At 42.1% G+C, this 16,938-nt stretch overlaps 1 protein-coding gene across 4 annotated transcripts in view; it reads right to left on the bottom strand.

The window, feature by feature from the left end:
• The window catches only part of HDX (highly divergent homeobox), a 43,766-nt gene that overhangs the window by 15,714 nt on the left and 11,114 nt on the right, over positions 1-16,938 (bottom strand). For all 4 annotated transcript variants that reach the window (XM_032196198.1, XM_032196199.1, XM_032196202.1 and 1 more), the window contains 2 exons: positions 15,193-16,317; positions 9,246-9,299 (listed from right to left, as the gene is read on the bottom strand). In XM_032196198.1, the coding sequence (XP_032052089.1) occupies positions 9,246-9,299; positions 15,193-16,317 (1,179 nt within the window). The remainder of the gene's footprint in view (positions 1-9,245; positions 9,300-15,192; positions 16,318-16,938) is intronic.

Below are 16,938 nucleotides of genomic sequence, written 5' to 3'. Positions count from 1 at the left end.
TCACTCTATAAGGCCTTACTGAAAATAACTGTTTCCCCTCGTGCTGTTTACTCTCTCCACCCAATTTATGCAAATTATTCCTTAAGGCTTTTCAAGTTTCTCACCCTCCCCCCCTGAAGTTCTTTTATCTTACTGCAAACTACAATACATGCATAATTCAAAGGATTCTGGGTTCCTAAAGGGAAAACTTTAATGTTTATTTGGTAAGCTTCAGAGTTTAAATTGGTTCTACTGTTTATTTGCAAGTTCCCTAGCTCCGTGTGTATATTTGTCAAAATATGTGCTAGTAGATTACTGATAATAAGCAGTAGAAGTGAGAAACGAAGCTGGACTTCATACTATTTCTTCCTACCACTTCTAAGGGAATAGAGTACCATTCTGTTAATAGGACTTAAAAGCTTTATCAATAGCTTTTAGCCCAGAATTTTAATTAATACTTCCAGTTTCTGTATACCAACCCATCTTTGTCATCTTTCCTGCTATTAGGAGTACACAAATGCAACCATAAAACGCATCAGTAGTTGCTGCTCGTGCCAAATTTGTCATTATTTCAATGGTTGAACTTTGTAAGAAATGATTGTGATTTCAGGTCTGAAATCTAGGTTTGCTCATTGAATAGCTGTTAAAAGTTAGAATGAAGTAACCTTAAAGTGCAGCAAAAAGAAACTTTGCAGAACTAAAATAATCTGGATCACGTACATTACCAATTTTAATCTTTGTTAGTTCCCAGATATGGTAATCTTTACAATATTCTTCAAAAATTGCATTGTACATCTCAGCACATGAGAAGCACCTGAGCCTCCTAAATACACTGGTGTGGACCAGGGGTGGCAGAACCTTGGCTGCACTTTCACACAATGAAGTGAAGAAGTGTAGGAGCCGTCTCCATCCCGAATCACTGCGCCAATATCTCTTTTTATGGCTGTTGGCAAAACAGACTGCAAATTCTGAAAATGGCTGGGAGAGTTCTCCCTTGTTCTGCATGGAGCAGTCAGGGAGAGGCAGCCGAGCGCTGAGAAAAGGGAAGGCAGGAAGCAATGTGAAAGCAGTGCTAAACCTACAAGGAGAAACAAGTCACTCTGGCCTCTCCAGCTTCCCTGAACAGGTAGGTAGCTCAGGCCAACTCCACCTTCTAAAGCACACTGAGTGTTTTTCTAAAAATGAACAGCATGTGTTGCTGCTGCTGGAGAGGTCATTGATAACACTGCTGCATCACTCAAGCAGCATCATATGAGCTCTACTACGCGTAATATGCAAAGAGAACTTGGAATTTCTGCTTTACCTCACTCTCAGAAATATTCCCTAGTGTTTAAGCTGACAATACATATTTGTGCTGCTCTTGCAGAGACTGTCACATCAGGTACTTCACCTTTTCTCGGTGCTGAAGGACTCGTGCAGCAGCACATGCATCACGCTGATACTGATCATAGGTCACAGAAGGAAAGGGAGAACAAGCTTTTTCAGCCTACTGATATGAAAGAACAAACACAAAGCAAAACCAAAAGCCTACAGCACATACTGCCTGAGAGAGTCCAGACAGCAGAAACAAACTGAGAGGACAAAAACAAGTTCAAGTAAGCAGAAGATGATATTCGTCAAAAGTAGATAAATTAATAAAATTTGAAGTAGGGAACGGTTAAAAGCTATAATGAAGAGTCAGCTCCCTCTCAGGGCTGAAGTTAACAGCCTCACTGTGATGCAGGACTCAGTCTACCCCAGCAAACTCGGTGAATTCTCCAATTACGATCTCTCATCCCACTTCAACTTTCACCTCTTGAGTCCATATCTGATTTGTGCCATTTTTGCTCACCAAGCTCAGCACTGAATAACCTTCTACAAGCAGCCAAGCAGGTAGGAATCGAGCCTCCCCTGAACAGCTCCGAGTGCTGCCTTCAGAGAGCTACCTCCTGACAGCCGAAGTGACAACTTCTTACAGCTCGGCAGTCCGCAGCCACGAACAGCAGCATCCATCACCGGACCTGGAACATCACCAGTGCCCCAGCAGGAAGACTCTTGACATCTGGGGGCTCAGATTCGACGACAAGTCAGTGAGAGGCCAGCAGGTTACTGCATATTAAACAGAGCCCGGTAGCTGCCTGCCTGCACTGCTGCTCCCAGCACACGTGCACTGCGTTACGCAGAGTACAGAGTAAAGGAGGAGCGTCCTTACGCTGCTCTCCCGTGCTGCTGGGATCAGCCCCGACCCTTAGGCTCACCAGATGTAAATAACACTTTGGGTTGTCCACAGCTCTGATCCAGGCTAACTCCTCTAAGTGACCGCGCCATACACCTTTTCACGAATTTCTTAGAGGAGCTACATTCAGTTACACGATTACGCCCTTGACAAAGATGGTGCTTGGAGTCCTGCACTCTGTGCTGCTCAAACATGACATTATGCTCTCCAAACAATCAAGGTCTTCTGCAAGAAAACAAAGGGGAGAGTCCCTGCATCAAATATACAGCGGCACTTCCATCAGTTTAGTTAATATTAATACCTCTGCATGCTCAGTATCAGCAGAGGAACTGAGGAAACAAAAACCACAGTCCTACAAATCTCCTAACAGTGACGGTTATGCATCGGTTATCACATGGGAAAATATCAAAAGATAATACTGCAAAGCTTTGTGTTTAGGATAATACTTTTCATAGCTCAAGACAAGTCAGGAATTCAGTTCCTATTTTTACTTGGTTCTAACAAATATTATGAATGCAATTCTCATTTCCTCTCTTCAGATCCCCTACTTGCTGATTTGAGGCTCGGCTTTATCCTCGGGAGCGTTAACTGTCTGCAGAACACGTTACATTTATCACTTCTGTTGTCCACGTTTTGGAAAGCCGAGGGAAGCTCCTTCCAGCAGAGAACAGACCATCAACTCCCAATGAAAAGCAATCCTTGTGAGCAAATTGAATCAGCAGTTCTGCCAAGCTGAGGGTTAAACCCTGCTTATCCCCTGACCTCTCAAGTGTAATGACAACATTCTTCGAAGAGATGACCCAGTTTATTACGGGCACTCCTGGCCCTTGGCCAAGCCCCTCGTAATACCCACTGTGCACGCAGCATTTGTGGTGCAAATCTAGTGGCTGTAATTGGTAGGAATAATTACATTTCAGCAGAGTGCCCTTATCCTGTCTGTCATTAAAGCCTGCTTTTAGATCAGTTTTTTTTTGCATCGGTTGAAAGCGTTTGAGGCCACACGTGCAGAAGCTACCCAGAATCTTCAGATTATGTGGCATATTCCAAACTGAAAGAACTGGAGCTTTAAAATAGATGCAGTGACTGTTGCATTTATGCTGCAGCTGAGTTACATATGGTGTTACAGACAAAAAGATGTATTAAAATTCCACTGCAATTATATTAACGAAACCAACAGCTCAGTTGTGATGCTCCGCGATGAAGTATTCTAAGGTCAGAGTTATTTCTAGCAAACAAACTTCTCATGACAAATTTTAGTTGCTACCACTCAGAAGCTCTGTCATGGAGAAACAGCAGGAGAACTCACAGCATAATTCTCTCTCTCTTTTTTTTTTTTTTTTTTTTTTTGCATGCTTTCAAGGTTCTTCTCTGGCAGCCAAATCACGCAATATCTTTCAAATTCTTTATCTAAGCTAATCTAAACAGATCTGCTTTTGAGCCAAACTAACACTAGCTTCATTTGATGCCCGTTCTTCCACTGAAATAAATGAGTCTTGCATTTTCTTCTCCACACTTCTCATACTTTCAAAGATTTCCATCACGCTCCTCCACCCCCTCCTAGTCACCTATTTTCAGGTCTGAAGAGGTGCAGCCCATCTGGCTGTTCACGGTGTGGCTATTCCGTGCCTTTGATCACTGTCACTTTGATCACTGGTTTGATCGCTCTATTAAATTTTGGGAGGCACAGGATGATCAGAATCGCAAACAGCCTACAAGGTGTGACGAAATCCTAGATTTTCTCTACTCCTGACATTATTTTGCTTTGTTCCCCATTCCCAATGATGCCAGCGTTCAGCTCTTTGAACTCTGACACTTCTAATCGTCTAGTTGTTTTTTTTTTCCCAGAGAATTATCAATTCATTTGTAAAGATCTTATTTGTAAGTAGGAAGTTATTTTTGAGTTAACCATTCTGTACATATTCCTGCTTTCTCATCCATACCATTTAATATTATTCTTATACACAGTGCAGCCCAAAGCACCCTTGAAGAGCTGTATGTGCCGCAGACAGGCACACTACGTGCACTTCCACCCTCTAAGACTCCCAGGCCATACATATTTCTCCCTTGAGAACAAAAACAACAAAAAAAATTGAAGGCAGCTGATGGCCATAACTACCAGAACAATTCTGGTTGGTTTCTGGACACAGCCCTTCCCCAGGACGTGACAGTTCCTTTCTCCACATATGGGCAGACAACTACTCATCACAAGACACTTCCAATCTTCTTAGGATGCAGAAACATACCTGAAGGCCCCTAAAAACAGCTAGCAGAACGGTGTTACCACCAGCTTCATTCAGAGCATGACACCTGCAGAAGACTGCAAGCTGCACAGCCTGCAGACAAAATTGTGTTTGAAACAGATGACAAGGAAAGCAGCATCCAAAGGCACCCTTAAACTATTCCAGCTAATGTAGCACTAGCACACAAACTTAAGACTTCCAGAAAAGAGACTTTTTGCCTTTTTTCCACTATGTTGGTAAGCTTTCGGTGTGCTCCGGGTGAGGCAGGACTGATAAATATTTTAATACTGGCATGCAGTTATAAACTAAAAAGGTACAACTGAAGTGCACTTTGCTGCAAGTAGTTTTAATCCCTGTGGGTGCTTGTTTTACTTTAAAAGCTGCTCGAAGACATATTTTCTCCAGTGCATGTTGGCTTACTCTGGCAGTAGGAGTTTTCACGAGGCTTTCAGAGCAGAGCCCAACGAGGTCCTTTCTTCAGCAGCTGTAGTGATGTCCCTACCCCACTTAGTGCCCTCCACACATACCAGCTGTCAGCACCCTGTGCCCAGGCGTGCCAGTATAACTCCTGGCAGGTCTCACAGCGACCTGGAGTTAGATCCAGTCCTCCACTTGATTCAAAACACACTTACTGTGTTCCTTCTGTGACAGGCACAAGTCTGAGGGGAGCGTTGTACTGCTGCTATCTCCAGAATCTTATTGAAATAGTCTGTATTAAACCAGCAATTTAAAATCAAAACGCAAACGTTCAGGACAGGAGCCCTGGGGGACTCCCACGTTTTGGGGGAAAATATCCGCACAGCAGCCTGAGAGGTCAGTGAATGCCAGCTGAAGCTCTAGGCACACCCAGCTCACCAACCTTCAGAGGCCTCACCGACCTGAGAAGCACACTGTGCAAGGGATCAAAGCCGTCAGTACAATGCAATGTTATTCCAGGTGGAAGGGAAATACAAAAATCAGCTCCTTTTTGAGCTTTTTCTACTGAAGGCGATGTCCCCTTGAAACCCTGCATGAGCTAGCCCTGACATTAACATGAAAGGCACTAAATTTCACTGAAAATCCCAGCCAAAATACATACGTGCTGCATACTCTCTGATTTACTATGTCTGCTGCTCAAGGATGACGGGCTGAAATAATTCTAAAAGCTTAATCTGTTGTCTTAATATCAAGTCTGGAACACAAAGTCACTAATACCACTAGAACTATTTCTAAATAGAAATTGAGAAAAAAAAAACCCACCTCCTCCTCTCCCCCCAAAAAAATTCCATGGCCCTTGGCTGTCCTCCAGAAACAAAACTCCACAGCTAAGCCAGGCACAGCTTACCTAGAGTCAACACCTGTGAAAAATGGTTTCTGTTGTCAGCACACTAAGTTATAACATGCCTTCCACGTTTGATATATTACAAACACTAACCATTCCGTTAAGACATCAGATGACATGACTTAAGAACAGTTAGTACACTTAAGACTGAAGTGTAAGGAGAAGAAAAAGATAAAAGATATTTTCCTCTTTTTTATTTAACCAACTATCTTCATCGCTGTCTTTGAATCCTTGTCCTTCCACCACACTGTGGGGAAAAAAGAATAAATCAGAGTGTTCATAAAGGGCAATGCTCTGCACGCACCGTAACAGAATATGGAACTCCACATTTTCCAAGGACATTCTCATGAATAACTGAGTGATATTTCTGGACTAATATTCATTAACTGTCAGGATTACATCATTTTAGGGCATAGCTGAGCAGACTAGCAAGTTTCTGCAGACCTGCACAGATAGCTCTTATTTGTCTCTTGATGCAGTTGAAGGACAGGGCAAGGAAAACAAAATATCAAAGCAGAAGATTAAAAAAAAAAAATCAGATCATGTAAAAGCCAATCTTCTCCATTTTAGATAAAATACAGATCAGCCTTTTTGCTGTTTGAATGGCAGTAATTGCCGCAATCGCAACTCTATCCATTCTAATTCTGCTCCCTCATGCTCTTTCTTCAGAAGAATTTCACGTTTGAAAATAAAAGTTTCCTAGGAAGTAGGAGCTTGTTCTCCCTTCCCGTTTTCTTACACTCTTGTGAATATATCAGCTTTGGAGCGCCAACTCCTAAACTTTTCTCCTCAACATGACCAATTATGCATTCAAATTGGAAAAAGGCAAGCCACAGATCTGGAAACAGATGCTGTTGAATTGGATTATATTAATCAATAAACCGCAAAAGCTGTTGGTTAAAAAAAAGACACAGGAGAGAAGGTCTAAGGAAAAAGAAATCCCTAATAATCACCCTTAAAAACCAGCATTCCCAAATCCTCGAAGGCTCACCTTCTACATAGATTCATCCAAATGTATGTCAGATGAGGGTAAACACTGCCCTAAGATGTAACTTATCTGGAGTACCTGGTAGAAAGGTAGGAACCTTTCTGCCCTATGCAGCAAAGGAGATACACCATTTGCAATTCACTCTGTGCTGTGAAGACAGCTGCCTTGAAATTCTATCTGTTGCCTTCTCAGTCATAACAACCTCCCTGCAGCAGCCACAGCAATTGCTTACATCTGCATTTTCCAGTTGGGTGCATCCCCATATGGCAACGCAACCTTGGTAGAGCAAAAAGAGGAGAAAGAAATTGAACAAAACCATCCCCCCCCCCAAAAAAAAAAAGTTGCATACTAACTTTCTAAACAATCTAAGTCGGGTGTTGCAGTCTGGCTGGCAGAGGAACAGGAGAAGTAATGAGAAAAAGAAATGATTTCATTTACATAGGGACTTCGGAGCAAAATGGCTTGGAAAAAATAGTTTACACTGTTAAACGGGTGATTAAAGTTATGGTTTAGGGAGCTAATGCAGCTGCTGATGGTAATGGAAAAGTCTTCCCTTAAGTGTTCCAAGTATCTAAAGTTCAAGCTAGAGAAGTGTCAAGTTGTAATGCTTACCTCAAAGTAAGAGCGGGAGTACAGCATGCTGTGGGGAAAGGCAGCTATAATTGAAATGCCAGAAGAAAGTGGAACCACCAGCCCTTCCCCAGGAGACGCTGCCCCCGGAGAGATTCCACTTGTAAACAGAGAGCAGCCTGGCACAGTAACTTCCCTTACTACAGAAGGAATTAGTCAGCGAATCTGTGGTTCATCAGGAGGTAAAATGCCCCAATTCTCTGCAAAAAAATACGCCAGCTGCAGCACAGAGCAGATTACTCTGTTCAGAAACGTGAACTTCTAAACTACCAGTTTAAATACTGTTAAAAGCTCAAGATGTCCTGCCTAAGCATTATCCACTGATAATTAAAAAAAAATGGAGAAACAACAAGGAATTTGGTGTTATTCTTAACAGTCCTGCAGGGCTCTGCACTAGACCAGGACAGAATCTGCTGCAGACGGCCGCAGCCAGCACTGGGAGCTCTGCTTTTACCCACCAGGTCACTGCTCCCAGCCAGCAGCTCCTGCTGCCTACTTGGAGCTGGCTCTGGCACTCACCTGATCCCAAGTACGTTCGGCTCACTAAAAGCAGTGGAAATACAAGCTCAGCAGAAGAAAAATATATCTGACAGGTCAGGTGTTCGACCTGGAGTACCTTGCAATTAGATACCAGCACCAGTGCCATGGCCGGGGTGGTGGTGCACCCGTATGGAGTGTGGGTGGAGGGCAAACTTCCCCTTTGGGCAGTGAAGTGCTGTGAAATCAGCTCAGCCAACTAGTGAAGCTGTACCTTAGGACACTGACCAGCTTGATGTTTTAGATGGAAGTGGGAAGGTGCCTTCCAGAAAAAGGCTACATTTATAAAAGCTTACTCAAGAAAGGTTGTACTTGGAAGGGACAGGATAGATGGAACAAGCAACAGGATTGCTGTCACCTTCACCTCAATGAACAATTTTATACAGGATTTGTATAAAAGGAAGCGCATCTTCCTCTGGGAAGTGCTCTTCTGAAGTACTCTCTAATAAAGAGAAATAAAAATGAGACTATCGAAGTCTGAAGAAACTAGGAATGTGCCACTGTTGAAACCTAGCAAAAGTCTGAGAGAAAACAATTAACGTGAGCGAACAGCCATGGGTACACAGCGGGGAAGAGAAGGCAAGGCAAGGTTCTTCCATTACCCAGACATCATTACCAAAGCAATACACACGATGCAGCTCATTGGTTTGTAGTTTGGTTATCACGATAGTCATCTCCTGACTGTTGCTTCTGATATAGTTGGCCTAACACATAAACGCCTCTCGAGAGCTTAGTTTGTACCATCCAAGCTGCAGGTTTACAAGCAGATTCTCCATGCTCTTCAAAGAGAAGTTCACAAGCCACTCTTGAACAGTAACCAAACAGAAGAGTTGGATACAGATATTTTCCTTACAAAAGCTGTTTCATACCTTGTATCATGCTTGGAGTAATTTGTGAATTGAAGACACCAACCTGGCTGATTCTGCCTAATGTAAAATGACACATGGGTAAAATGAGATTTGAGAAAGTTACTACAGATAGCAGGGACTAATTCTGTGAATGTGCACAGAGTAACTGAAAAGAGAGTTACTCGCTGGGGCGTTTCATTCTCTCCCGAATAGAAACCATTCCATTTCAGCTAATAGCACAATCATATACCTGGGCATCACATTACTTGACTTGCTTTTGAAGATAAACATCAACTTCATGCTAACTGAAGCATTGTAGCTGTAGATTATGCTTTGACTAATACAAACATTAAGGGGAAAAAAAACACAAAACACACACCCAAATAAGAACACAACCTAAACCGAACTGAAATATTCAAAAATGCATTTACATGAAATTTTATTCCTCTACTCGATACATCATATGCTTGAATGGAAATATACTTACTGCTCTTTTTCTGGAACAACCTGTAATCCAAGGCACAGTAAGGTTTCCTGAAATCTGTAGAGAGGAAGGGGAAAACAGAACAGAAAACAACATCAGTTTAGGTTGCTACTAGAACAATAGACAGCAGCTTTCAAAAGACTTCAGTGTTGTGCATTTGGTTCTGATAGCAGTGCATTTAAAACAGTTTAAGATGTAGAATCAAAACAGACTCACACTTGCCTCACTGTTATAAGACTAAAAATCAACTGGTTCTTTGAGTGAGGGTGACAACACAACTGCACCTCAGACCCTTCTGTACTTTTGCTATCTCAAAACTTGCATTTTAAAAATTTAAGTTTTCATCTTCTATCTGTCGCAAAGCTCATAAGATTAAGCAAACCGGAGTTAGCAAAGGCCTAATGTTTGGCAGAAGGGCTGTAATGTATTTTTCAGTTACGTCAGTTGAGCTTTCAGAAGAGAAATACTAGGACATTAGTAACTGAAATATTTAACATTGAATGTTAAGAATTTGTAGACTATCAGAAAAAAACAGGGAGATTAGGCTGGAGAAGGATGAGGAATGGGTGTGAAGGCGAAGGTTAGCTTCCTTGATTCCTGCTGCTCCCCCATCATTCCTAGAGCCAGGCTTATCAAAAATAATCTTGTATTATTTTCCCTGGACATGGGCAATGTTTCATCACCGGGAATATTGGCGGCTTATTTAGGATTCCATGTTCAGCTTCTGCTGCAGACAAGCAATGCTTCAGACTAAACATAGCTTAAGAGATTAATCAATCTCAAGTTGTTACACACACTATGTACGAGGAAGAAAAATCTACTTGCTTCTGCTGACTCTATCAAGCTATGCTAATAGTTTCTGTATTTGGGAAGAGCTCTAATAATGCATCTTTCAGCATGAGTATAACCAAATATAGAATACCTGGTACAGTTTGTCTGCTGTACAAGCACATAAGATACTTTTATTCTTCTAGCTTTTAGCTGAAAGTGCTTGAGGGTTACCTCATGTCAGACACTTTCCCATTATAGCACAAGGAGGGCGGAGAGAGAGGGCTAGAAATGAACACCCTCCCCTCCTAAGAGCAAGTCTGCACCAGCTTCCTTGACTAAAATATCAATTTCTTACTTGCACACATTTTAGAAACCAAGTAGAAACAAGTTACGTCCATTACAATTTCCTACCCCACACAACAGCTTCACACAACAGAAAAGCAATGCGAGTATCCACATAATTCCTGTTTATTTTTATTTATTTATTTTTCCTGCTAAATTAACTGCGAGGTTAAACGGAATTACTTCAGCAGTGGATCAGATCCAACACTGCTTTATATTCTTATTCCTCAGAAGACCAACAAATTTAAAGAGGGGCTATGGAAAAAAAAAAAAAAAGTGCTTTTTTGTGTAAATAGAAGGATCGGTCTGGCAGAGCATGAACTAGCAGTTGGTTGGAACAGAGATGTACACCAGTTCTGACAGATATGATGCCAAATCCAATAAAGTTTAACTATTTGAAAGGCAATATACATGGAAATGTTCTCAACTGGCTCTATAAAGAGGCAGAAGGGTTTTTCTTCTTTGGTTGTCTTCCTGCAGCAGCTAGAGCCCAGACGCCCGCAGCCGTGCCCCCTAGTCCTGCTCCAACTGGAACAGCCACGGTGAGCTGCAAAAACGACCTAAAGCAGCTGTTAAAGAAAATATATTGTGTCTCAGAGGGAACAGAGCCCAAGGGGGAACTCTCGCAGACGCTACAGAAAGCCCCAAAGTACTGCAACACTGGCGTGCTACCATTTTGGTATCTTCAAGCCATCAGGCAATACAAGGTCCCCACACAACCTCTTCCCAGTTCACCTGGATGCCACCGTCCCAGACTCAATGCCCTGGGGCAAATCCAGAGCCCCAGGCAGCACCTGGGCCTGTTCCCTGGAGCCAGGGCAGGCCCCATGCAGTGCTTCAGCAGCCTGCTCCCTGCTGCTCTCCCCCCAAGCAGGCCCAGGGGTTCTCCCTGCTCGTGTGTCCCAGAAATAAAGGGCAGCCACCAGCTGTGCCAAACGCAGCTCTGCTTCTGTTACAAGAACCAGTGTCAGGAAACACGTTGCCCAAGACTCCAGAGAAAACCACGCTGCTTCCCCCACAAAACGCCGTGCTGCCCAAAATGAACAAGGAAGCTCTCCTCTCCTCTGCAAAAAACCTCCAAGGGAGTAAACAAACCCCTCTGACACATTTAATAACACAGAAGTGAATTTGATTTCCATTTCCTTAAATAAAGCAAACTCAGAGCTCATTCATACAAAGCAGTATCCTTAAAGTGGATCTCAGTAATAAATAAATCCAAATTACACATATCCTACTCTGCTGCACTGGCTGCAGTGTTCAGGACTTTCCCTAGAAGAAGATGGGACTAAATCAGATTAACTGTGCTTCAGTGTGTAGAACAAAGTAATTAAAAAAACACACATGTTTTCCACAGGATTTTTGCCCCTTAGGGTTGGGGGGGGAGTAAACTGCGACTAAATCTGCATTCAGCCTGAGGAGCAGCAAGGAGCCTCTCATTCGGGGAGCTGAAAGCCAAACTAAGCAAAGTAAGTGGGTTGAACAATTTGTTTAGCAAAACTGCTCAGGCATTAAAATTGATCATTTTATTAAATTTATTCTTAGGTTACACTAACATGGATTTGATTAATTGAACCAGTAAGGAAGCTATAACTAATTGCTAATTAGATGCCCCACCAATGTACAACAGTAATCACTTCATCAAAACACCAATCACGCGTTCCTGCCTTTAAAGAAGCATCTGCTTGGCTGCTTAACCACTCTAACAATCCTGCAAACTCGGGTTTAATCTATTTTTAAATTTAGGAAAATGTCCCTAAGCTTAAGGATCTTCATTCCTAGGCTGATAAATTGGCTAAGAAGGGCAATAACAGTAACTGGAACTGACTACACACAAAGGAAGTGTGATCCTATACATGTCTACAAGATGTTAGACAGCACCTGGGGAAGAAAAAAAAAAAAAGCTCTCAAGAAGAAAAAAAAAAATGAATTAATACAGTTATAAAATACACGTCTCTGGAAGTTTAATATATAGAGGTTATTAAGGTGTAAGGAAAGGGAGTGTCTATGAGAGATACCAGTCATACCAGACTCAGAGTTTTTTCTTTGGCTTCCCTTAAATTCTGGGAAGCAAATGAGTACTTAAAACACTCTGCCCAACCTGACCCAAGGACCACAGACAACCAAAACGCAGCCAAGGAGTGTGTTGGGTATGGAGAGCTGTATGGAGAGCTGTTCTTTCCCCTTTTCCCCTTCTACTTGGGCTGAGCAAGGACTGCTAAATTCAGCCAACAGAAAAGTCATTCCTCTGAATTCCAGCTTTCAGCCCCAAACTGGAACTACTCCTCAGTCCAGGTCTCAGGGGAATAATGCCTGTGCTCCACCACACAGCCTGGGGGCAAAAACAAGGCAGGAAAGGAAAGGGGAAGCAGTGGGCTTCTTAACTGAAGATCAGTATTAGATCGGAGCAAGCCACCCTACAGACCTAAGACGTTGAAAGGAGGGCTGATAACTCATAATTTTAGGAGGAGCACTTGGGGAGGGAGGGAGTGAAAGCAGTGCAGACCTGATGATTTTGGTAAAATGTGTTATCAGCCTATTGGGGTGTGCTACATTACAGACGATTTTGAAGGTGGCAGTGAACGTTTCTTGTAAAAGTGAGCTGAGTTTTGGAAGTGAGTCCCTGCCATACACTGACACGTCCTAAGATACAGACCTCAACGTTGCACTGTTCTGCAATACGCTAAAAACTCTTGTCAAGGAATGCAGTGATGTGGAGAAATCAGCACCACCAATTTCTGCATGGCTGTACGGATCTGCCCTCGTAAATTTTCTGATACTGATGAGTATCATCTCAGAGTTTCACAGCATGGATGCTTACAGCACCAAGTCAGCTAACAGCAACCTTCCCAGTTTTTCCAAGGCTTAAGACTGGGAAAGGCAAAGGATGCCACAAGAAACAGAATTTCCCCCAGCCCAAGCTGCATTCCAAAATTCCATAGAACAGAGCTTGTTAAAGACAGGCACGGAAGTCAAACGGAGTAAAGAAGAATTCCTTACTTACCAAACATCTTTATAATGGGGAAAAACAACAAAGAAACAACGACAACAAAGTAAGTTACAGAGATGTCCTTGTTCTGATCCACACCACATGGATAAAATGTCACCTGCCATGAACCATTCTATCTATAAAGAGCCTCAGTCCCTACCCCCAAAATATCCCCAATATGAGTTATTTCAAATTTCTAAAAGAATAAAAACAATAATAATAATTAAAAGCAAACAAATGAATAAATAAATAAATAAATAAAAACAGTAATACAGATAACTAATGCTTTTTCAAGAGTGAAATAAAGTACCATGAGCATACGGCTGGAGGTATCAATACTATATTTCACTATGTGAAACTTAAGAAAAGTTTCCTTAACTGTGCTGTATGCGCTTTCGCAGCTTTACCAACCCTTGATAGAACAGATGCACACATTTACAGCTTTTCCTCTCCCATGAAACTGAAATTTCAAAAGTAAACAGCATTTAATGAATTTTGTAATTCAAGAATAGTAATAGCAAACACTGACAGACCATCTGAGAGCAGATGGGAAAAAGGGGAAAAACAGCTTATCCAAGTTATTTGACTTAATAAAGGCCATAAATAAGAATTGGAGATATCCCCTCTACTGCACAGAATCTAGTCCAGAGAGCACATGTTCCTCAAACCTCAGGTTTGCCAAGAAAAGCAGTAATCCTGATGATTTCTGGTGAAAAGTGGTATGCACTTGGACTCAAAAACTTTCTTTCAAATCCTCACAAGATAGGAACATGTCAGAAAGAAGAGGAAAAAAAATAGAAAAACCACCACAAAGTATTGTTCCCTACACTAGTGAGCAATGCACAAGAAAAGATGGTATGTTTTTGTATGGTTCATTTTGGGGATAAATTTGAAAATGTAACAGAGAAAAGCACAGAAGTAACACAGGTAATATAGCATCCTGTCAGTTGTAAGACTTATCGCAGTGTCTATAGATTATGGCATGCCAGACTGCACAAAAATCCATTAAAAAATCAATTTGGATGTTTCCTGCATGATTATCTCTCCCCTGTTTATTAAATAAAATAAAAAAATAAAAAAGTAAGTGTATCAGTGTTACAGCTTCTTCTGAAGATCTTGTAGTTCTTCAATTATCTGCATTTAATTTTCCCCTCTCAATATTCGTTGAATGGGCTCTGTTGTAGGATGAGGAAATAACAGGACTGAATGTAAAACTGATATTTGAATTAGATGCTGTGGGAGAGGAAGAATATTTGCTTGCTTAGTGTCTTCCATCATCTTATCTAGCTTGTGTGAGATCTAATAACTAACAGAAAACCGGTCCACGGTATCAGCAATTCTATAGTGGGTAAAGGCAGTGCTGATGGAAGAGCTAATCCAAGCTGACATTAATAAGGGCAAGCAACTGTACAGCACACAAATGACAGTGTGATCCCGTGTTGTGCCCTCTGCCACGTGCAAAGGATGCCTGCAGAGGAACAACCAAGGGAAGAGCTGTGACATGCACTGGCAAGCCAAGTCAGGACAACACAGAGTAGCGTGCATCAGCAGTCACAGGTATGAGCCTCCTGTAAGCAAACTTTACCTAGTAAAACCATAAAGCCCAGACTGCTCCTCATTGTATGGCTGCCCACTACAGCCACAGGCTCAGCTACACAGCTAAGTGCTACCATATTTTAGTCATACCTTTGCTTCTATTTAAGAAGGAATCATCTCTCCTGAAGGATGTAAATCGAGCACAGCTTGCAGAAATATGAACCTACCCCTTACTAGCCACCAGCCTTCAAAGAACACATTACTCATCTATGACCTTGTCTTCAAGATTTGAAGACGAATAAATTGACAGATTACCTGGTAATTATTTTGGTTTTGTGACAGCCTCAGTTGACTTGAAGATGTAAAATGAGGAGAAAAAGTACTTCTTGATGGATTAGCACTGCTATATAATGTACTGGATGTTGTATGCAACGAGGTCCGTGCAGGCAAGTGGTAGTCTCTGTTATGATACAGAACATTGTCAGGCACGTCCCTGGCATTCACCAGCTGAGAACTACAGCTCACGTTTCTTCCTGGCCCCGACAAGGCTGCGCTTTGGTTCTCTACTCGAACAGAGCTGCTACTTTCACAGTATCTTGAATAGCTTTGTATTTGTGCTCCCATGGATGCTAGTTCTTCTTCTCTAGCATACTCGTCATCCACGTCGCCAGTTTCCATCGCAATGGACAGACAGCTGCCTTCCCCCGAGCAGTGCTTCTGTGCCGTGCTTCCTCCCACGATTCTTTGAGGTTGATCTGTAACCGCCAGAGAAAACACTTCACGAATTTCCAGGTTTTGCGTGCTACAAGAAGGGTCCCTAGTATTAGCCCTTTGTCCGGGGGGCACATGCGATGCAAGAGCTGCATGTTCCGGTTTTTGTAACCTTTGACATCCCACGGGTTCAGCTTTACAAGGTCTGTGGCATATCATCGGTTTCTGAGGTAACACCAACTCTGCGGTCTGCACTGAGGAGCCACCATAGCTCTTTTTAGTGTGGCTATAAATGGAGTTCGCAGAATTCAGTACGCTTGTTTGTCTAGATAAAATAATAGTCTTTTCCCCTACTAATAGGGAAGCATTTTTACAGTGTGGTACTTGTCGTCCTATAGGGATGTGCTGCTGCTGAAAGTCTGTGTCATTTTTTCCCGAGAGTCTTGGAATAGAGGTTTTGTGTATTTCTGCCATTGAAGCATTTGTCTGCTTGGTGGATCCTTGCCTACTGGATGAGCTAGCAGGACTGTATATACCAGTAACTATTACATCGTTATTAGAAGAGGTCCAAGAAGACTGCTGACTTTGGGATCGAGCAATATTTACCACATTTCTAACTGCTGCTTCTGGAGGTACTGAGGGAGTAGTAGGGGCAGTCCCTGGGGGAGTGCCTCCAGATTCTACAGCACTCTTGCTGCTCATCTTCCTTCTTTTATTGCCAACCCACGTCTGCAAACAACAAACAACAACGACAACAAACACAAAACAAAGCATTAAATAAGCAGAAAAAAATAGGCATTTTTTTAATCTTTAAGCAGATCTGATGAAATGTTAAGTGTTCAAGTTGAGACCTAAGTTTACAAGCCTGTAAGTCATTTACTGATTATGCAGAGTCTGAACAATGCAGGGTGGAAATCCATGTCTCTCATGCTTGGGATTCACACAGTAATACACATGAGAATCCCAGTCTCAATCCCAAATCCCTAGTTTCTCAAAAACCCTAATAGACTCTATCATGCCTCCTATCCCAAAGTTATCCTTAAGATTTATTTCATTGTGGAACCCCTGTGATGAGTTCCCCTGAATTTTAGTTTTTATATTTAGCACATTGGGATCCCAAACCATTGTTGAAATACATGGAAAAACTTCTAAAAGAAGTAAGATTCCTCAAACAAATAACTTGACAGACTCAATTTTCAATACTGCCTTGAACAGAATCTGCCAATTCTTTATTTTAGATGAGAGGAAGAAAACAAGAACAGGAACTACTCTTTCTGTTAGAAAATGATAAAACGATTTTGTGAAGTATTTAAACCTAAGGACTAATTCCTCTTCTGCCAGCTACATAAG

Source organism: Aythya fuligula, chromosome 13 (assembly GCF_009819795.1).
Source record: "Aythya fuligula isolate bAytFul2 chromosome 13, bAytFul2.pri, whole genome shotgun sequence".
NCBI classification, from domain to species: domain Eukaryota; kingdom Metazoa; phylum Chordata; class Aves; order Anseriformes; family Anatidae; genus Aythya; species Aythya fuligula.
Note: the sequence above shows the minus strand (reverse complement) of the source record. Positions and strands in the feature narration are given on the sequence as shown.